The 15,662-nt window shown below is 49.7% G+C and overlaps 1 protein-coding gene across 6 annotated transcripts in view; it reads left to right on the top strand.

Annotated features, from left to right (window-relative positions):
- The window catches only part of alpl (alkaline phosphatase, biomineralization associated), a 108,992-nt gene that overhangs the window by 64,916 nt on the left and 28,414 nt on the right, over window positions 1–15,662 (top strand). For all 6 annotated transcript variants that reach the window (XM_038821784.1, XM_038821783.1, XM_038821781.1 and 3 more), the window contains one exon: window positions 6,424–6,599. In XM_038821784.1, the coding sequence (XP_038677712.1) occupies window positions 6,424–6,599 (176 nt within the window). The remainder of the gene's footprint in view (window positions 1–6,423; window positions 6,600–15,662) is intronic.

The following is a 15,662-nucleotide window of genomic DNA, read 5'->3' as shown; positions in this document are numbered from 1 at the left end:
CGTTGTTCATGACTACCAAATATCTCAAAGCATTTTCCAGCCAATGAAATTATTTTTGAAGTGTAGTCACCATTGAAATGTGGCAGCCATCTTGTGCATAGCAAGCTCCCACAACCAGTAATGTTGAAATGACCATATAATCTGCTTTTGTGGTGTCGATTGAAGATTACATACTGGCCAGGATGCAGGGATAACTCCCTTGCTCACCCAGGAGAGAGTGCCGTGGGGACTTTTCATCCTGCCAAACAGGATGATGAGACCTCGGTTTAATGACTCACCCAAACAAAGGCACCTCTGATACTGCAGCGTGCCTCCGGTGCTGCACTGGAGTGTCAGTCCTTTTGTGTTCACTCCCAGGCATGAGATTTGAACCCCCTACCTTGAACTTCTGAATATGAAAATGAAAATGAAAATTGCTTATTGTTACAAGTAGGCCTCAAATGAAGTTTCTGTGAAAAAACCCTCGTCGCCACATTCCGGCACCTGTTCAGGGAGGCTGGTACGGGAATTGAACCGTGCTGCTGGTCTGCCTTGGTTTGCTTTCAAAGCCAGCGATTTAGCCCTGTGCTAAACCAGTGAATACATGTCATAGAATCCCTAAAGTGCAGAAGGAGGCTATTCAGTCCCTCGAGTTTGCACTGACCCTCTGAAGGAGCTGCCCTACCCAGACAATCCCCCACCCTATCTTTGTAACCCCACCTAACCATCATTGGACACTAAGGGGCAATTTTAGCATGGCTCATCCACCTAACCTGCACATCATTGGACACTAAGGGGCAATTTTAGCATGGTTAATCCACCTGACCTGCACATCATTGGACACTAAGGGGCAATTTTAGCATGGCTAATCCACCTAACCTGCACATCATTGGACACTAAGGAGCAATTTTAGCATGGTTAATCCACCTGACCTGCATATCTTTGGACTGTGGGAGGAAACTGGGACATTCAGTGGAAACCCATGCAGGCATGGGGAGAACAAGCAAACTCCACAAAATCACCCAAGGCTGCAATTGAACTCGGCCCCCTAAATTGCCAACCATTGCGCCACCGTGCCACTCCGAGGTGTACTATTGTTACAACCAGATATTGGATAGTGCTAGTCTACGTTAGCCTATAATCCATTTATTGGGGTGACTGATGCCCCTGAACTCAAGGGGGTATCTACACTAATATCTATCCCAGTAATTTTTAGTTACTTGTGGTAACGTTGCTGTGGTTCTCAAGAGGTCGTTTACTAGAATGTTGTGGGTTTTCCTGAATGAACGATGACACATTTTGTGGTCCATTGTGAAAGCATCTTTTCCGCAGCAGTGGGAAATCTGTGATGCCTTAATCTGCCAAGTGGGTCTTTCCCAATTTGGCATGTAGATGCTGATGAGCCATTTCTTATTTCAAAGATCTCAGTTCCAAGAACATGAGGAGACTTTAAGATTTCATATTGCGCCTTTCACAACACAAAGGCCGGGATTTTCCAGCCCTTCCTGCTTGCGTGATCTTCCGGTCCTACCGAAGGGGACCCCCTCCACGACAGTTTCCCTGGTGGCGTGGTCCGTGAGCAACGCAAATGGCCAATGACTTCGGTGGGATCGGAATATTCCACTCGTGGTCAATAGCGAGCTGCCTCCACAACTGGAAAACTTCCTGCGCTGAGATGTCTCAGCACAGCCCTGTGTAACTGAAGTGTAACTTCCTCACTTTCATATTCAGTTCATCTTGTAATAAAGGATGGCATTCCGTTAGCCTTCTTGGCTACATGCTATACCTGCATGCTAACTTTTTGTGACTCATGCATAAGACCATAAGACATAAGGAGCAGAATTAGGCCACTCGGCCCTTCAAGTCTGCTCCGCCATTCAATCATGGCTGACATTTTTCTTATTCCCATTTTCCTGCCTTCTCCCCATAACTCCTGATCCTCTTATTGATCAAGAACCTATCTAACTCTGTCTTAAAGGCACTCAGTGATTTGGCCTCCACAGACTTCTGTGGCAAAGCGTTCCACAGATTCACCACCCTCTGACTGAAGAAATTCCTCCTCATCTCTGTTTTAAAGGATCATCCCTTTAGTCAGAGATTGTATCCTCTGGTTCTAGTTTTTCCTACAAGTGGAAACATCCTCTCCACGTCCACTCTATCCAGGTCTTGCAGTATCCTGCAAGTTTCAATAAGATCCCTCCTCATTCTTCTAAACTCCAATGAGTACAGACCCAGAGTCCTCAACCGTTCCTCATACGACAGGTTCTTGATTCCAGTGATCATTCTTGTGAACCTCCTCTCGGCCCTTTCCAAGGCCAGCACATCCTTCCTCAGATACAGGGCTCACGATACTCCAAATGGGGTCTGACCAGAGCCTTATACAGTCTCAGAAGTACATCCCTGGTCTTGTATTCTTGACATAAATGCTAACATTACATTTGCCTTCCTAATTGACGAGTGAACCTGCAGGTTAACCTGAAGAGAATCGTGAATAAGGACTCCCAAGTCCCTTTGTGCATCTGATTTCCTAAGCATTTCCCATTCTGCAGTCGTTCTCTATTTAAGTCATACTCTGTTTTAATATTCTTCCTGCCCACAGGAATCACTTTATGCTTTCTCACATTATACTCCATCTGCCGATTTCTTCTTACTCACTCAACCTATCTTTGCCCGTCTGGAACATCCTTATGTTTTCTTTACCGCATACTTCCCTACCTATCATTGTGTCGTCTGCAAATTTAGCAACTGTGCCTTCATTCTCTCCTAAATCATTAATATAAACTGTAAAAGATTCAGGCCCCAGCAAAGACCCCTGTGGGACTCTATGGGCTGGATTCTCCATTTCTGCGGTTATGTGTTAGCTCGAAAGGAGAATCCATGGGAGGTTCACGTGAAAACAACTGACGTCAACCCCTCACCAATTCCGGTACCAGTGAGGGGCTAGCACTGGCGGGAACTGAACCACACGCCGCCCGTGCCGAAAACGGCCGGAGAATGGCCGGGTCCCTGGCTGCGCACGCGCACGGCTGACGACCTGCACTAGTCACGCTGTACAACATGGCGCCGGCCTTGTGCGGACTCAACCCGCCATCCGCGACCCCACAGCCCACCCCCTGGCCACCCTCCACCAGTCCCCCCCCCCAACCCTCGCAGAAGCCCCCCTTGGCCAACGGCACAGATCCCTACCCTACGCTGCCATTGCAAAAGCGACTGCAGCAAAAAAAAACAAAATGCAGCGTTCAGGTCGGTTTCTAAATAATGACTGATAAATCAGATAATTTTCTGTCAACACATTTTGGTTAATAATCGGGCAGGGCTGATCATCAAGATTTTTATAGAATCCTGACAGTGCAGAAGGAGGTCATTCGGCCCAATAAGTCTGCCCCGACTCTACCTAGGCCCAATCCCATGTCCTATTCCTGCAACCCCACCCTAAGTGGCAATTTAGCATGGCCGATCCACCTAAACTGCACATCTTTTTTATTTACTTACTTATTTTTTAAATATAGAGTACCCAATTCATTTTTTCCAATTAAGGAGCAATTTAGTGTGGCCAATTAACCTAGCCTGCACATCTTTTTGGGTTGTGGGAGAATGTGCAAACAGGGGGAGAATGTGCAACCTCCACACGGACAGTGACCCACAGCCGGGATTGAACCTGGGGCCTCGGCGCCATGAGACAGCAGTGCTAACCACTGCGCCACCGTGCTGCCCTCAACCTGCACATCTTATTTGACTGTGGGAGGAAACCGGAGCACCAGGAGGAAATCTATGCATTCACAGGGAGAGAGTACAAACTCCACACAGTCACCCAAGGTCAGAATCGAACCCGGGTCCCTGGTGCTGTGAGGCAGCAGTGTTAACCACTGTGCCACCGTGCTGTTTTATAGAATCGATATGGTTTTCATTCCATTGAAGTGAGTGAATGAAGGACAAGAGGTCATGACTGAACTCACAAGTAGTTTGCTTAATGTTAAATCTACCCGTGTTTCTAATTGATTGAACATATATTATGAAGATAGTTAAATCTCAGGTCAGACCGAATTAGGGACGGGATTCGCCTTTCCGGGGACTAACTCCATGCCGGCAGGAAAACCGGTGCAAACCACTCCGGCATCAACAGCCCCCGAAAGTGCAGAATTTTCTGCACTTTTGGGGGCCAGGTGGACGCTGGAGGGGTTGGCGCTGCACCAGACAGCGCCGAAGGGCCAGTGTGATCTCGCGCGTGCGCGAAACCGCTGGCGTGGTTGTGCGCATGCGCAGACCGGTTGGCGTATTTTGGCGCATGCACATGGGCTTGTCTTCTCCCTGCCGGCCATGGTGGAGCCCTCCAGGGGCCGGCGCAAAAGGAAGGAGTGCCCCCACGGCACAGGCTCGCACACAGATCGGTGGGCCCGACCGCAGGCCAGGCCCTCCCGGGATCGGATCCCCCCCCCCCCCCCCCCCCCCCCCCGAGGACCGCCCCAGCCGACTTACCTGCCAGGTCCCACCGTGTGGGACCATGTCTAATCCATACCCGTGGAACTGGCCAAAAACGGACGGCCGCTCGGCCCATCGGGGCCTGGAGAATTGCCGGGGGAGGGGGGGGGGGGGCGCTGCCAACGTCCCCTGACCAGCATGACGTGAACCCCATCACCGCCCAAAAACCGGCGCCTCAGAATACAGGATATGGGCATCGCTGGGTAGGCCAGCATTTATTTTCCATCCCTAGCTGCCCTTCAGAAGGTGGTGGTGAGTTGCCTTCTTGAACCGCTGCAGTCTTTGAGGTGTAGGTACACCTATAGTGCTGTTAGGGAGGGAGTTCCAGGATTTTGCCGCAGGGAATATGAAGGAATGGCGATATGTTTTCCAAGTCAGGATGGTGAGTGCAAAAATGGTTCTTAAATTCTCCTGTTTAATACATCTAACTGTTTATTTTTCTTTTTTCGAATGGAAAATTACTGCTCACATAACAAAACCCCATTCCTTTCTGAGCTGCATTATGATGATTTATATCTTAATTCCCAATGTTAATTCCCAAAGGAATCTGACCTTTCAGCAGTGAGGAGAGTTGGAAGCACTTCTGCACATAAAGGCTGCTGGAATTTTGGAACTGTCTTTCACAAATGGCAATTGGTGCTTGAGGGGCTGAGTGGCCTTTTCCTCAGTACCTAGGTTCAAAAGGCCACTGCGCAACTCCACTATCCAAGCATTTACATGAACTCCACTGTCCAGGCCCTCAGCGTCCAACATCAATGCCTCTGATTCCTGCACCCCCACCACCAACACCCCAGGCCCCGCCAGAATCTCCGCCCAATCCAAACTGTTTTGCTGCTTCTTCATCGGCTGGTTACTGCACTGGCTGGTAACCCCCTTCTGATCATCGGGTGATAGATGGCAGGTGTTAAACAACAGCAGAATCGCTCGGGTACATAACAGTAATAGCTTATAGATAGATGTTTACAGCATGGAAACAGGCCCTTCGGCCCAGCTTGTCCATACCGCCAGTTTCTATCACTAAGCTAGTCCCACTGGCCCGCATTTGGCCCATATTCCTCGATACCCACCCTACCCATGTAATGGTCTAACTACTTTTTAAAGGACAAAAGTGTACCCGCCTCTACTACTGCCCGTTCCAGATGAAAACCACCCTCTGTGTCAAGAAATTTCCCCTCTGGTCTTCTTGAACCGCTGCAGTCCCTGTGGTGTAGGTACACCCAAAGTGCTGTTAGGCAGGGAGTTCCAGGATTTTGACCCAGCGACAGTGAAGGAGCGGTGATATATTTCCAAGTCAGGGTGGTGAGTGACTTTGAGGATAACATGGTGTTCCCATGTATCTGCTGACACGTGAAGCAGGATTCTCCTGCGTGGGGACCAAGACCCCACGCGACGGCGAAACCGGCGCGAACCACTCCGGCATCTAGAGCTCAGGGCAAGGTGGACGCCGGAGGGGTTGGTGCTGCGCCAGCTGGCGCTGAAGGGACTGGGCGAGTTAACGCATACGCTGAAGGGCCGGCGTGATCTCTCCATGTTTAATCCATGCCGGCGGGAGTGGCCAGAAACAGACGGCCCATCGGAGCCCAGAGAATTGCCGAGGGGGCTGTTGCCAACGGCCCCCGTCTGGCGTGGTGTGAACCCCGCCCCTGCCCGAAAACCGGCGCGGGAGAATACGGCAGCCGGCGTCGGGGCGGGATTGGCGCCGCCCACCGGGGATTGTCCAACCCACCGGGGGGGGGGGGGGGGGGGGGGGGGTTGGAGAATCCCGCTCGTGATGTGGAAGCTGTTAGGTAGGTTACGGCAAGAATTTCAGAGCTCAGGGCATAGGCAGCTAATAGCACAACTGCCAATGATGGGGCCATTAAAATGGGATCGACAAGAGGCTAGAGTTTGAAGAATGCAGTGATCATTTAAAGGCTGTTTTCTAGGTGTTACTCATCTCGCTTTGTGTTTTAATTTTCTCCACAGGCAAATCTACGGGTGTCGTAACTACCACACGGGTACAGCATGCCACGCCCAGCGCTTCCTATGCTCACTCGGTCAATAGGGACTGGTACGCAGACTCGGACATGCCGCTTGAGGCACTGGAACAAGGCTGTAAAGATATTGCTCAGCAACTTATTTATAACATTCCTGGTATCGAGGTAACTTTACTCACATCAAATCTTACTTTGCACCTCGTTTATATGCTAGCTCAATGCTGCCATCACCCTGACCTGAATTCCGTACAGTCCAGGCACCAGGGACTTGGGGTGGAATTTTCCAGAAACAATGGCTGTGTCAGGTTCTGGCTGAACGTCAGCGTGTTTCCCCCAGAGAAACAGCCAAGTTCTCTGTCCAGGATCTTGTGACACTTTGTCAGATAAGCATTGGTGGGCATGTTTTACGCTGGCACTCTGGTGGGCCAAGCATGGCTGCAGAGATTGGGCCACCATCTTTAAAGGGCGGCCCGATCTGTGCTAAATATATAGTCTCCCCCCCAACCCCCGCACCACAAGCTTCGGAACAACTGCCCACCACGCCCCACCTCGTAAATATTGCGGGTCGGGCGAGGGCACTCAACCCCTTCTCACCTCACGTTGCACGTTCTCTAGCATGCACCCCTCTTTCCCCCCCCTCCCACCACACATAAAGGGAATCACCCTCCCCCATTGGAGAAGGGTTTGCTCCCTGCCTGTTCTCAGTGCCAGGGCAGTGCCAGGAGCAGTGTCAAGGTGACAGGGGGCACTGCTCAGCCTCGGTCCTCAGTCCCAGGGCTCCAGGTACCGCAGCACCCCTTGCGTGGCCATTGTGACTGGTTTTCGATAACGACAACCAGTCGTGAATTGCGCTGGGGTGACACCATGTCGCTGGTGGGGGTGAGGGGGGTGGGGGGGGGGGGATAGCATCACATGGGGGGTATGACGTAAAGTTGTTTAATGATGTTTAAATATACCTAAATTAACATCACCGGCGAGAGGGAGCCGGGAGGTTTTGCCGGCTCAAATCCAGTTACAGCCCTCTCGCGAGAGTTAGCGGCCATAACGGGATTTACACATGCATCGAGCAGGCGAAAAATATCCTGCCCCTGATGTCCTTCTCTCCTCTTTGTATTTTTTCTCCTTTTATTAGTGCCCTATGTCTGTCTGTCCCATGTCTCCATATTACTGTATGTTCTGCTGTCTCCCCGAAGAATCTGGCAGATGGAGTAATGAGTCTGCCCCTGTAACGCTGCCAGCGAGGACAGAGAATTTGGCGCTCAGCCAAATCTCCCATTCACAAGGGCAATTGGACATAAAAGTAAAGAAGTTGTGCTTCAGTTATACAGGGGTATTGATGAGACCAATACGGAGTGCAGTTTTGGTCTCCGTATTTAAGGAAGGATGTAAATGCGGTGGAGGTGGTTCAGCAGAGATTTACTAGACTAATACTTGGAATGAGTGGATTGTTTTATGAGGAAAGGTTAGTCAGGCTGGCTTGGTTCACTGGAGTTTAGAAGAGTCAGGGTGACTTGACGGGAATATACAAGATCCTGAACGGTCTGGACAAGCTGGATGTGTAAAGGGGTGAATCAAGAACGGGGGGGGGGGGGGGCACTGTTTTAAAATTAGGGGGTCGTCGCCCTTTTAGGACAGAGAAGGGGAGAAAATCTGTCTCTCCCCACCCCCGCCCAGGACTCTCTGTCCCACCCTCCCAGGATTCCCTGTTGCCCCATCTCCCCAGGGCTCCCTGTCTCCACCCCCCGCCCCCCCCCCCCCCCCCCCACCCCCCCCAGGACTCTCTGTCCCACCCTCCCAGGACTCCCTATTGCCCTCATCTCCCCAGGGCTCCCTCTCCAGGCCCCCCCCCCTCCCCCCCCCGGTAATCCCTGTCTCGCACCTCCACAGGATTCACTGTCTCCCCCCTTCCTCCAGGACCCTCGGTTCATGCGCACTTCCCCACCAACCTGACTCTCGTCCTTCCCCCCACACCCTGCTCAGGCCTCTCACTCCCCCCCTCCCCCCACAAGACTCTCTGGCCAATCTGACCCTCCGCCAATTCCCCCCAGGACTCTCTGGTTCTTCCTCCCACCTGCCCTGTCCCCCCCTCCTCCTCCCTCCCCCTCCGGAAAGCGGAACTTAGCTGGTGTGAAGAGCTGATCATTTTGGAACCTTTTCTAGTTTGTTGCCTGATTTATCCCCAATCAATTCTCATTCCATGAGTTTCTGATTTGTTCTTTTAATTACTATATCAAACTAAACTGAATATCACATGGCTTCTGCATGTTTTGGATGGATCTGTGTGTCTGTGTATGTGTTTGTGTGTGTGTGTGTATTAACATCACAGGAATCCCTTCCCTAGATCATGCTATAATTCTTGGGAAGCACCCATTATCCAGCCTCTACCCCACTGCCCTGTCTTTGCTAGGGGCTCTCCTAAGGAGGAGCTCTGAGTCTGTATTTGGATTCTATGCAGAACCTGGGGATCATGAAAGCGAGGTAGGACAGGGCCATTTGCATCCTCCTACCCATTTTTATGATCCTTAGACTGAGGAAACCTGGCTCAAAGGAATGCACTTCCTCCCTCCCTCCCTCCTTCCCTCCCTCCCTCCTTCCCTCCCTCCCTCCTTCCCTCCCTCCCTCCTTCCTGTCATGACATGCAAACATGCAACCAATGAACACTCAGAATAGGACACCACCAATGGGCAGCCAGGACATTCAGAGGTGGCAGCACCACAAGGGGGTATGACATAAACACTATAAAAGGGATGAGGTACTCACACCCTGCCTCTTTCTACAGACAGACATCTGGAGAGTTAGACAGGGTTGATCAGCAGCATCACACCCCAGCACGTGGCTTAGAGCAAGCTGGTACAGTTAGACTGAGATACTACAGTTAGATTAGCAGAGAGTCAAACTCATTTGACAACTGTGTTAATAGTTCAATAAACACGTTGAACTCATTTCAGAGTCTGGAGCGTCCTTTAGTTAAGACTGCATCAAGTAGCAGCCTGTGTTATCTGTAGCAGCATAACACAACACTTCCCTCTTTCCGTCTTTCCCTTCCTCCCTCCCTTCCTCCTTCTTTCCCTGCCTCCCTCCCTCCCTTGCCCCCCTCCCTGAAGAACAGCCCAAAGATTAAATAACAACCATCTGAAATGACTTTGCGAGTCACTGATCCATCCTTAATTGGGTAGGCCCCTTAACCGAGTGTCCACGAGTCTCTCTGACATCCTGTGGTCCAGTTTTTTGTGCTGGCTTCCCAAGCAATGCCCCAGGGAGACAAACCAGTGCTGGGTGAACATGTATCCAACAGCCTGATTCGTGGAAATTATAGAGATTTGGTTCCCCCAGAGGCTTAATTAGCAGGTCCCTGTTTTGCCCATTGAGCAAAATCTGTTTTTGTTTAAACTTGTACCACTTGGCCAGTATTTATAGCCCTTCCCTAATTGAGAAAATGGTGTTGATCTACTTTCTTGATCTGCTGCAGCCCATGTGGGGCAGATCCATCCATGGGGCTCCTATGGCCTTGAAGGGGGCAGATAATTGTTCTCAGTCTGGAGTCACTTTTTGGCAGGCTGGGTTTGGACAGCAGACCTCCTCCCCTGGAGGACCTTCCAATCGTTTCATTATTAATGAGGCTAGCGTGTTATTCCAGATTTAATAATTAATTGAATTTAAATTCTCCAAATTTCCACAGTAGGATGTCTCTGGAGCATTAGTCCAGGCTTATCATAGATTCTCCACAGTGCACAACCTGCACCCACCCTCTGAAAGAGCATCCTACCTAGGCCCATGCCGCTGCCCTTTCCCCTCTGACCCCAACTAACCTTTGAACACTAAGGGACTATTTTAGCATGGCCAATCCACCTAAACTGCATGGGTGGGTTTCTCCGTCCCGCCGCGCCAGATTTCTGGTTCAGCACGCCGTTGGGATTTTTCGTTTCGACAAATGGTCAATGGGTTTCCCATTGTGGGGCAGCCCCACGCCATCAGGAAACCCCAAGGCTGTCGGTAAAATGGACCATCCCCACGCGGAGAATTCAGCTCCACATCTTTGGACCATGGGAGTAAACCAGAGTATCCGGAGGAAACCCATTCAGACACGGGGAGAACGTGCAAACTCCACACAGACAGTCACCCGAGGTCAGAATTGATCCCGGGTCCCCGGCGTGTGAGGCAACAGTGCTAACCACTGTGCCGCTTCAGGATTATTAGTCCAGTAATATCACCACAAAGCTCCTCTCCCCTTACAGTTTTGAATAATAGTACCTCTTCTGCATTCCTCCCTAATCCTCCTGCCCCCCCCCAACTTGAAATGAGGCGAGGTCACAAAATACCGCGTCTCTTTAATGTTCTGGTGGAGCTGTGCCTCGGACTCCACAGGCAACAGTGTATTTGTCATTGGAGGCCTACTAGCTGATATAAAGATGATCTTGGCTGAGTAATACTCCCAAAGGGCGATCGTAGCTCTGCGCAATTGAACAAAACAAATAATTACCCCTATTTCCACTCACCACGTCGCGTCTCAAAGTCAGAATTTACAAAGGCTTTGAATGTACAAACTCTTGAAAAATGAAAATCGCTTATTGTCACGGGTAGGCTTCAATGAAGTTACTGTGAAAAGCCCCCAGTCGCCACATTCCGGCACCTGTCCGGGGAGGCTGGTACGGGAATCGAACCGTGCTGCTGGCCTGCTTTAAAAGCCAGCGATTTAGCCTGGTGAGCTAAACCAGCCCCTGGTTTATTTCCACTCACCACGTCGCGTCTCAAAGTCAGAATTTACAAAGGCTTTGAATGTACAAACTCTTTGCGCCACTGGAAAGATCCTTCGATCCCTGCAGCAGAATTAAAAACGTAGAGAGATGAAGAAACCTGTTGTTTCATAGAAGACATCTGCGAGGGGCGACAGCGCCAAGTTTGTGTGGCCGATTAGCCGCCGTGAATCAATTGGCTGCTGTTTGACTGGAATCGGGGTCTGGCTCCGAATAGCTCGACAAGAGGCTCTTTGTCAATGGAGCTTCTTTTAATGCTGAGCCTGTGTTTAGAGGATCACACATTTTGAGATGTCAGGGGTGGTTTCACTTGTCCACCTGCCTGCCCGTCTGTGCGGACGATCGGGGCAGTGGGCAGGTGAAATTTTAAAAATTATATTCTGCCGACCATGAGCTGCCCGGGTTATGTTCGCCTCGATTGTTTAGTGACCCTGAATGGACACCTTGTTCAAAACTGCTGCCGGTCTTGTTTCAATATTTCAGTTTCCTTTATCTCTTCTGAGACATTAGAGTGCACCTCTGGGTGGTGCCTGAGCCCCTGGGTGGCATGTGCATCACACTTGTGATGCTGGGCCGCCTGGCGGTGGACCTTAAAGGGTCCCTTGAAGACGACTGAAAAAGTTCCTTTCAAGATTCCAGCAAATTGCTGCCTACCTGCTCCTTCCCCATCATCATCTTCACTGTCAATGTCTCCCCGCTTTTAACTCTGTGAACCCCCCCGTTCTGTGCCAACTCTAGCCTCCCACTGTCGACACAGTAGATGGCAGTGCACTGTTCTGGTGGTATGCCCGAATACAGCCCAACCTCACAGTGCTGTTTATCCACACACTGTGTTGTTTATCCACACACTGTGTTGTTTATCCACACACTGTGCCGTTTATCCACACACTGTGTTGTTTATCCACACACTGTGCCGTTTATCCACACACTGTGCTGTTTATCCACACACTGTGTTGTTTATCCACACACTGTGCTGTTTATCCACACACTGTGCCGTTTATCCACACACTGTGCCGTTTATCCACACACTGTGCTGTTTATCCACACACTGTGCCGTTTATCCACACACTGTGCCGTTTATCCACACACTGTGCTGTTTATCCACACACTGTGCCGTTTATCCACACACTGTGCCGTTTATCCACACACTGTGCTGTTTATCCACACACTGTGCCGTTTATCCACACACTGTGCTGTTTATCCACACACTGTGCCGTTTATCCACACACTGTGCCGTTTATCCACACACTGTGCTGTTTATCCACACACTGTGCTGTTTATCCACACACTGTGCCGTTTATCCACACACTGTGCTGTTTATCCTCACACTGTGTTGTTTATCCACACACTGTGCTGTTTATCCACACACTGTGTTGTTTATCCACACACTGTGCTGTTTATCCACACACTGTGCTGTTTATCCACACACTGTGCTGTTTATCCACACACTGTGCTGTTTATCCTCACACTGTGTTGTTTATCCACACACTGTGCTGTTTATCCACACACTGTGCTGTTTATCCACACACTGTGCTGTTTATCCACACACTGTGCTGTTTATCCTCACACTGTGTTGTTTATCCACACACTGTGCTGTTTATCCACACACTGTGTTGTTTATCCACACACTGTGCTGTTTATCCACACACTGTGCTGTTTATCCTCACACTGTGCTGTTTATCCACACACTGTGCTGTTTATCCTCACACTGTGTTGTTTATCCACACACTGTGCTGTTTATCCACACACTGTGTTGTTTATCCACACACTGTGCTGTTTATCCACACACTGTGCCGTTTATCCACACACTGTGCTGTTTATCCTCACACTGTGTTGTTTATCCACACACTGTGTTGTTTATCCACACACTGTGTTGTTTATCCACACACTGTGCCGTTTATCCACACACTGTGCAGTTTATCCACACAGTGCCGTTTATCCACACACTGTGCCGTTTATCCACACACTGTGCCGTTTATCCACACACTGTGCCGTTTATCCACACACTGTGCCGTTTATCCACACACTGTGCTGTTTATCCACACACTGTGCCGTTTATCCACACACTGTGTTGTTTATCCACACACTGTGCTGTTTATCCACACACTGTGCTGTTTATCCACACACTGTGCTGTTTATCCACACACTGTGCTGTTTATCCACACACTGTGCTGTTTATCCACACACTGTGCTGTTTATCCACACACTGTGCTGTTTATCCACACACTGTGTTGTTTATCCACACACTGTGCTGTTTATCCACACACTGTGCTGTTTATCCACACACTGTGCCGTTTATCCACACACTGTGCCGTTTATCCACACACTGTGCCGTTTATCCACACACTGTGCTGTTTATCCACACACTGTGCCGTTTATCCACACACTGTGCTGTTTATCCACACACTGTGCCGTTTATCCACACACTGTGCCGTTTATCCACACACTGTGCTGTTTATCCACACACTGTGCTGTTTATCCACACACTGTGCTGTTTATCCACACACTGTGCCGTTTATCCACACACTGTGCTGTTTATCCACACACTGTGCTGTTTATCCACACACTGTGCCGTTTATCCACACACTGTGTTGTTTATCCACACAGTGCCGTTTATCCACACACTGTGCTGTTTATCCACACACTGTGCCGTTTATCCACACACTGTGCCGTTTATCCACACACTGTGTTGTTTATCCACACACTGTGTTGTTTATCCACACACTGTGCTGCTTATCCACACACTGTGCCGTTTATCCACACACTGTGTTGTTTATCCACACACTGTGCCGTTTATCCACACACTGTGCCGTTTATCCACACACTGTGCTGTTTATCCACACACTGTGCTGCTTATCCACACACTGTGCCGTTTATCCACACACTGTGTTGTTTATCCACACACTGTGCCGTTTATCCACACACTGTGTTGTTTATCCACACACTGTGCTGTTTATCCACACACTGTGCCGTTTATCCACACACTGTGCTGTTTATCCACACACTGTGCCGTTTATCCACACACTGTGTTGTTATCCACACACTGTGCCGTTTATCCACACACTGTGCCGTTTATCCACACACTGCCATTCAATTTGTCACTTAGTGTGATCTCCATTTCTGGTTTTGAAGTTTTCTGGACAGCTGAACTATCGCTGGCCTTGAGTTATTTATTCACAGGCTGTCTGTAACATTGGGAAAAGTCCTCACACAAAAGGAAATGAAAGACTTGTGTGCAGAAAGGATTCAGTTGAATGGCAAAGTCATAGTCAGACAGTACAGCAGAGGGCTTTCGGCCCATCGAGTCTGCACCAACAAAAGTACTTCAAACCTACACTAATCCCACTTTCCAGCACTTGGCCCATAGCCTTGAATGTTATGATATTTCAAGTGCTCATCCATGTAATTTTAAAAGCTTGTGAGGTTTCCCTGCTCTACTACCCTCCCAGGTAGTGCATTCCAGACTCCCACCACCCTCTGAGTGATAAGATATTTCCTCAAATTCCCTCTAAACCTCCTGCCCCTCACCTTAAAATTATTATTTTCTTTTTTATAAATTTAGAGTACCCAATTATTTCTCTTTTTTCCAATTAAGGGGCAATTTAGAGTGGCCAATCCACCTACGCTGCACATCTTTGGGTTGTGGGGGTGAAACCCACGCAAACACGGGGAGAATGTGCAAACTCCACATGGACAGTGACCCAGGGCCGGGATTCGAACCCGGGTCCTCAGCGCCGTAAGCAACAATGATAACCACTGTGCCACATGCTGTCCCTCTCACCTTGAAATTATGCCCCCTTGTTATTGATGCTTCCTATCCACCCTGTCCATGCGCCTCAATCTTAAACAGTTAAATCAAGTCCCCTGTCAGCCTTCTCTGCTCTAAAGAAAACAACCCGAGCTTAGCCACCTTCTCTTCAAAGGTAAAATGTACCATCCCAGACAACGTCCTGGTGAATCTCCTCTGCACTCTCTCCAGTGCAATCACATCCTTCCTGTAGTGAGGTGATCAGAATTGAACACAGTACTCCAGCTGTGGCCTCACCAAAGTCCTGTACAACTCCAACATAACCGTCTTCCTCTCATAATTTATGTCAAGCCTGATAAATGTAAGTGCCCTGCATGCCTTCATGCTGGGCAGCACGGTGGTACAGAGGTTAACACTGTTGCTTCATAGCACCAGGGACCCAGTTCCTTCCCGACTTCCAATAACTGTCCGTGTGGAGTTTACACGTTCTCCCATGTCTGTGTGGGCTTTTCCGAGCACTCCGGTTTCCTCCCACTGTCCAAAGATGTGCAGATTAGGTGGGTTACAGGAATAGGGCGGGGGTGTGGCCTTAGATAGGGTGCTCTTTTGGAGGGTTGGTGCAGACATAATGGGCCGAATGGCTTCCTTCTGCACTGTAGGAATTCTATGATTAATGACCCTATTAACCTGTCCTGCCACCTTCAGGGATCTGTGGTCAAACACCCC

Source organism: Scyliorhinus canicula, chromosome 16 (genome assembly GCF_902713615.1).
Source record: "Scyliorhinus canicula chromosome 16, sScyCan1.1, whole genome shotgun sequence".
Taxonomy (NCBI): domain Eukaryota; kingdom Metazoa; phylum Chordata; class Chondrichthyes; order Carcharhiniformes; family Scyliorhinidae; genus Scyliorhinus; species Scyliorhinus canicula.
This window is presented reverse-complemented; position numbering and strand designations above follow the sequence as displayed.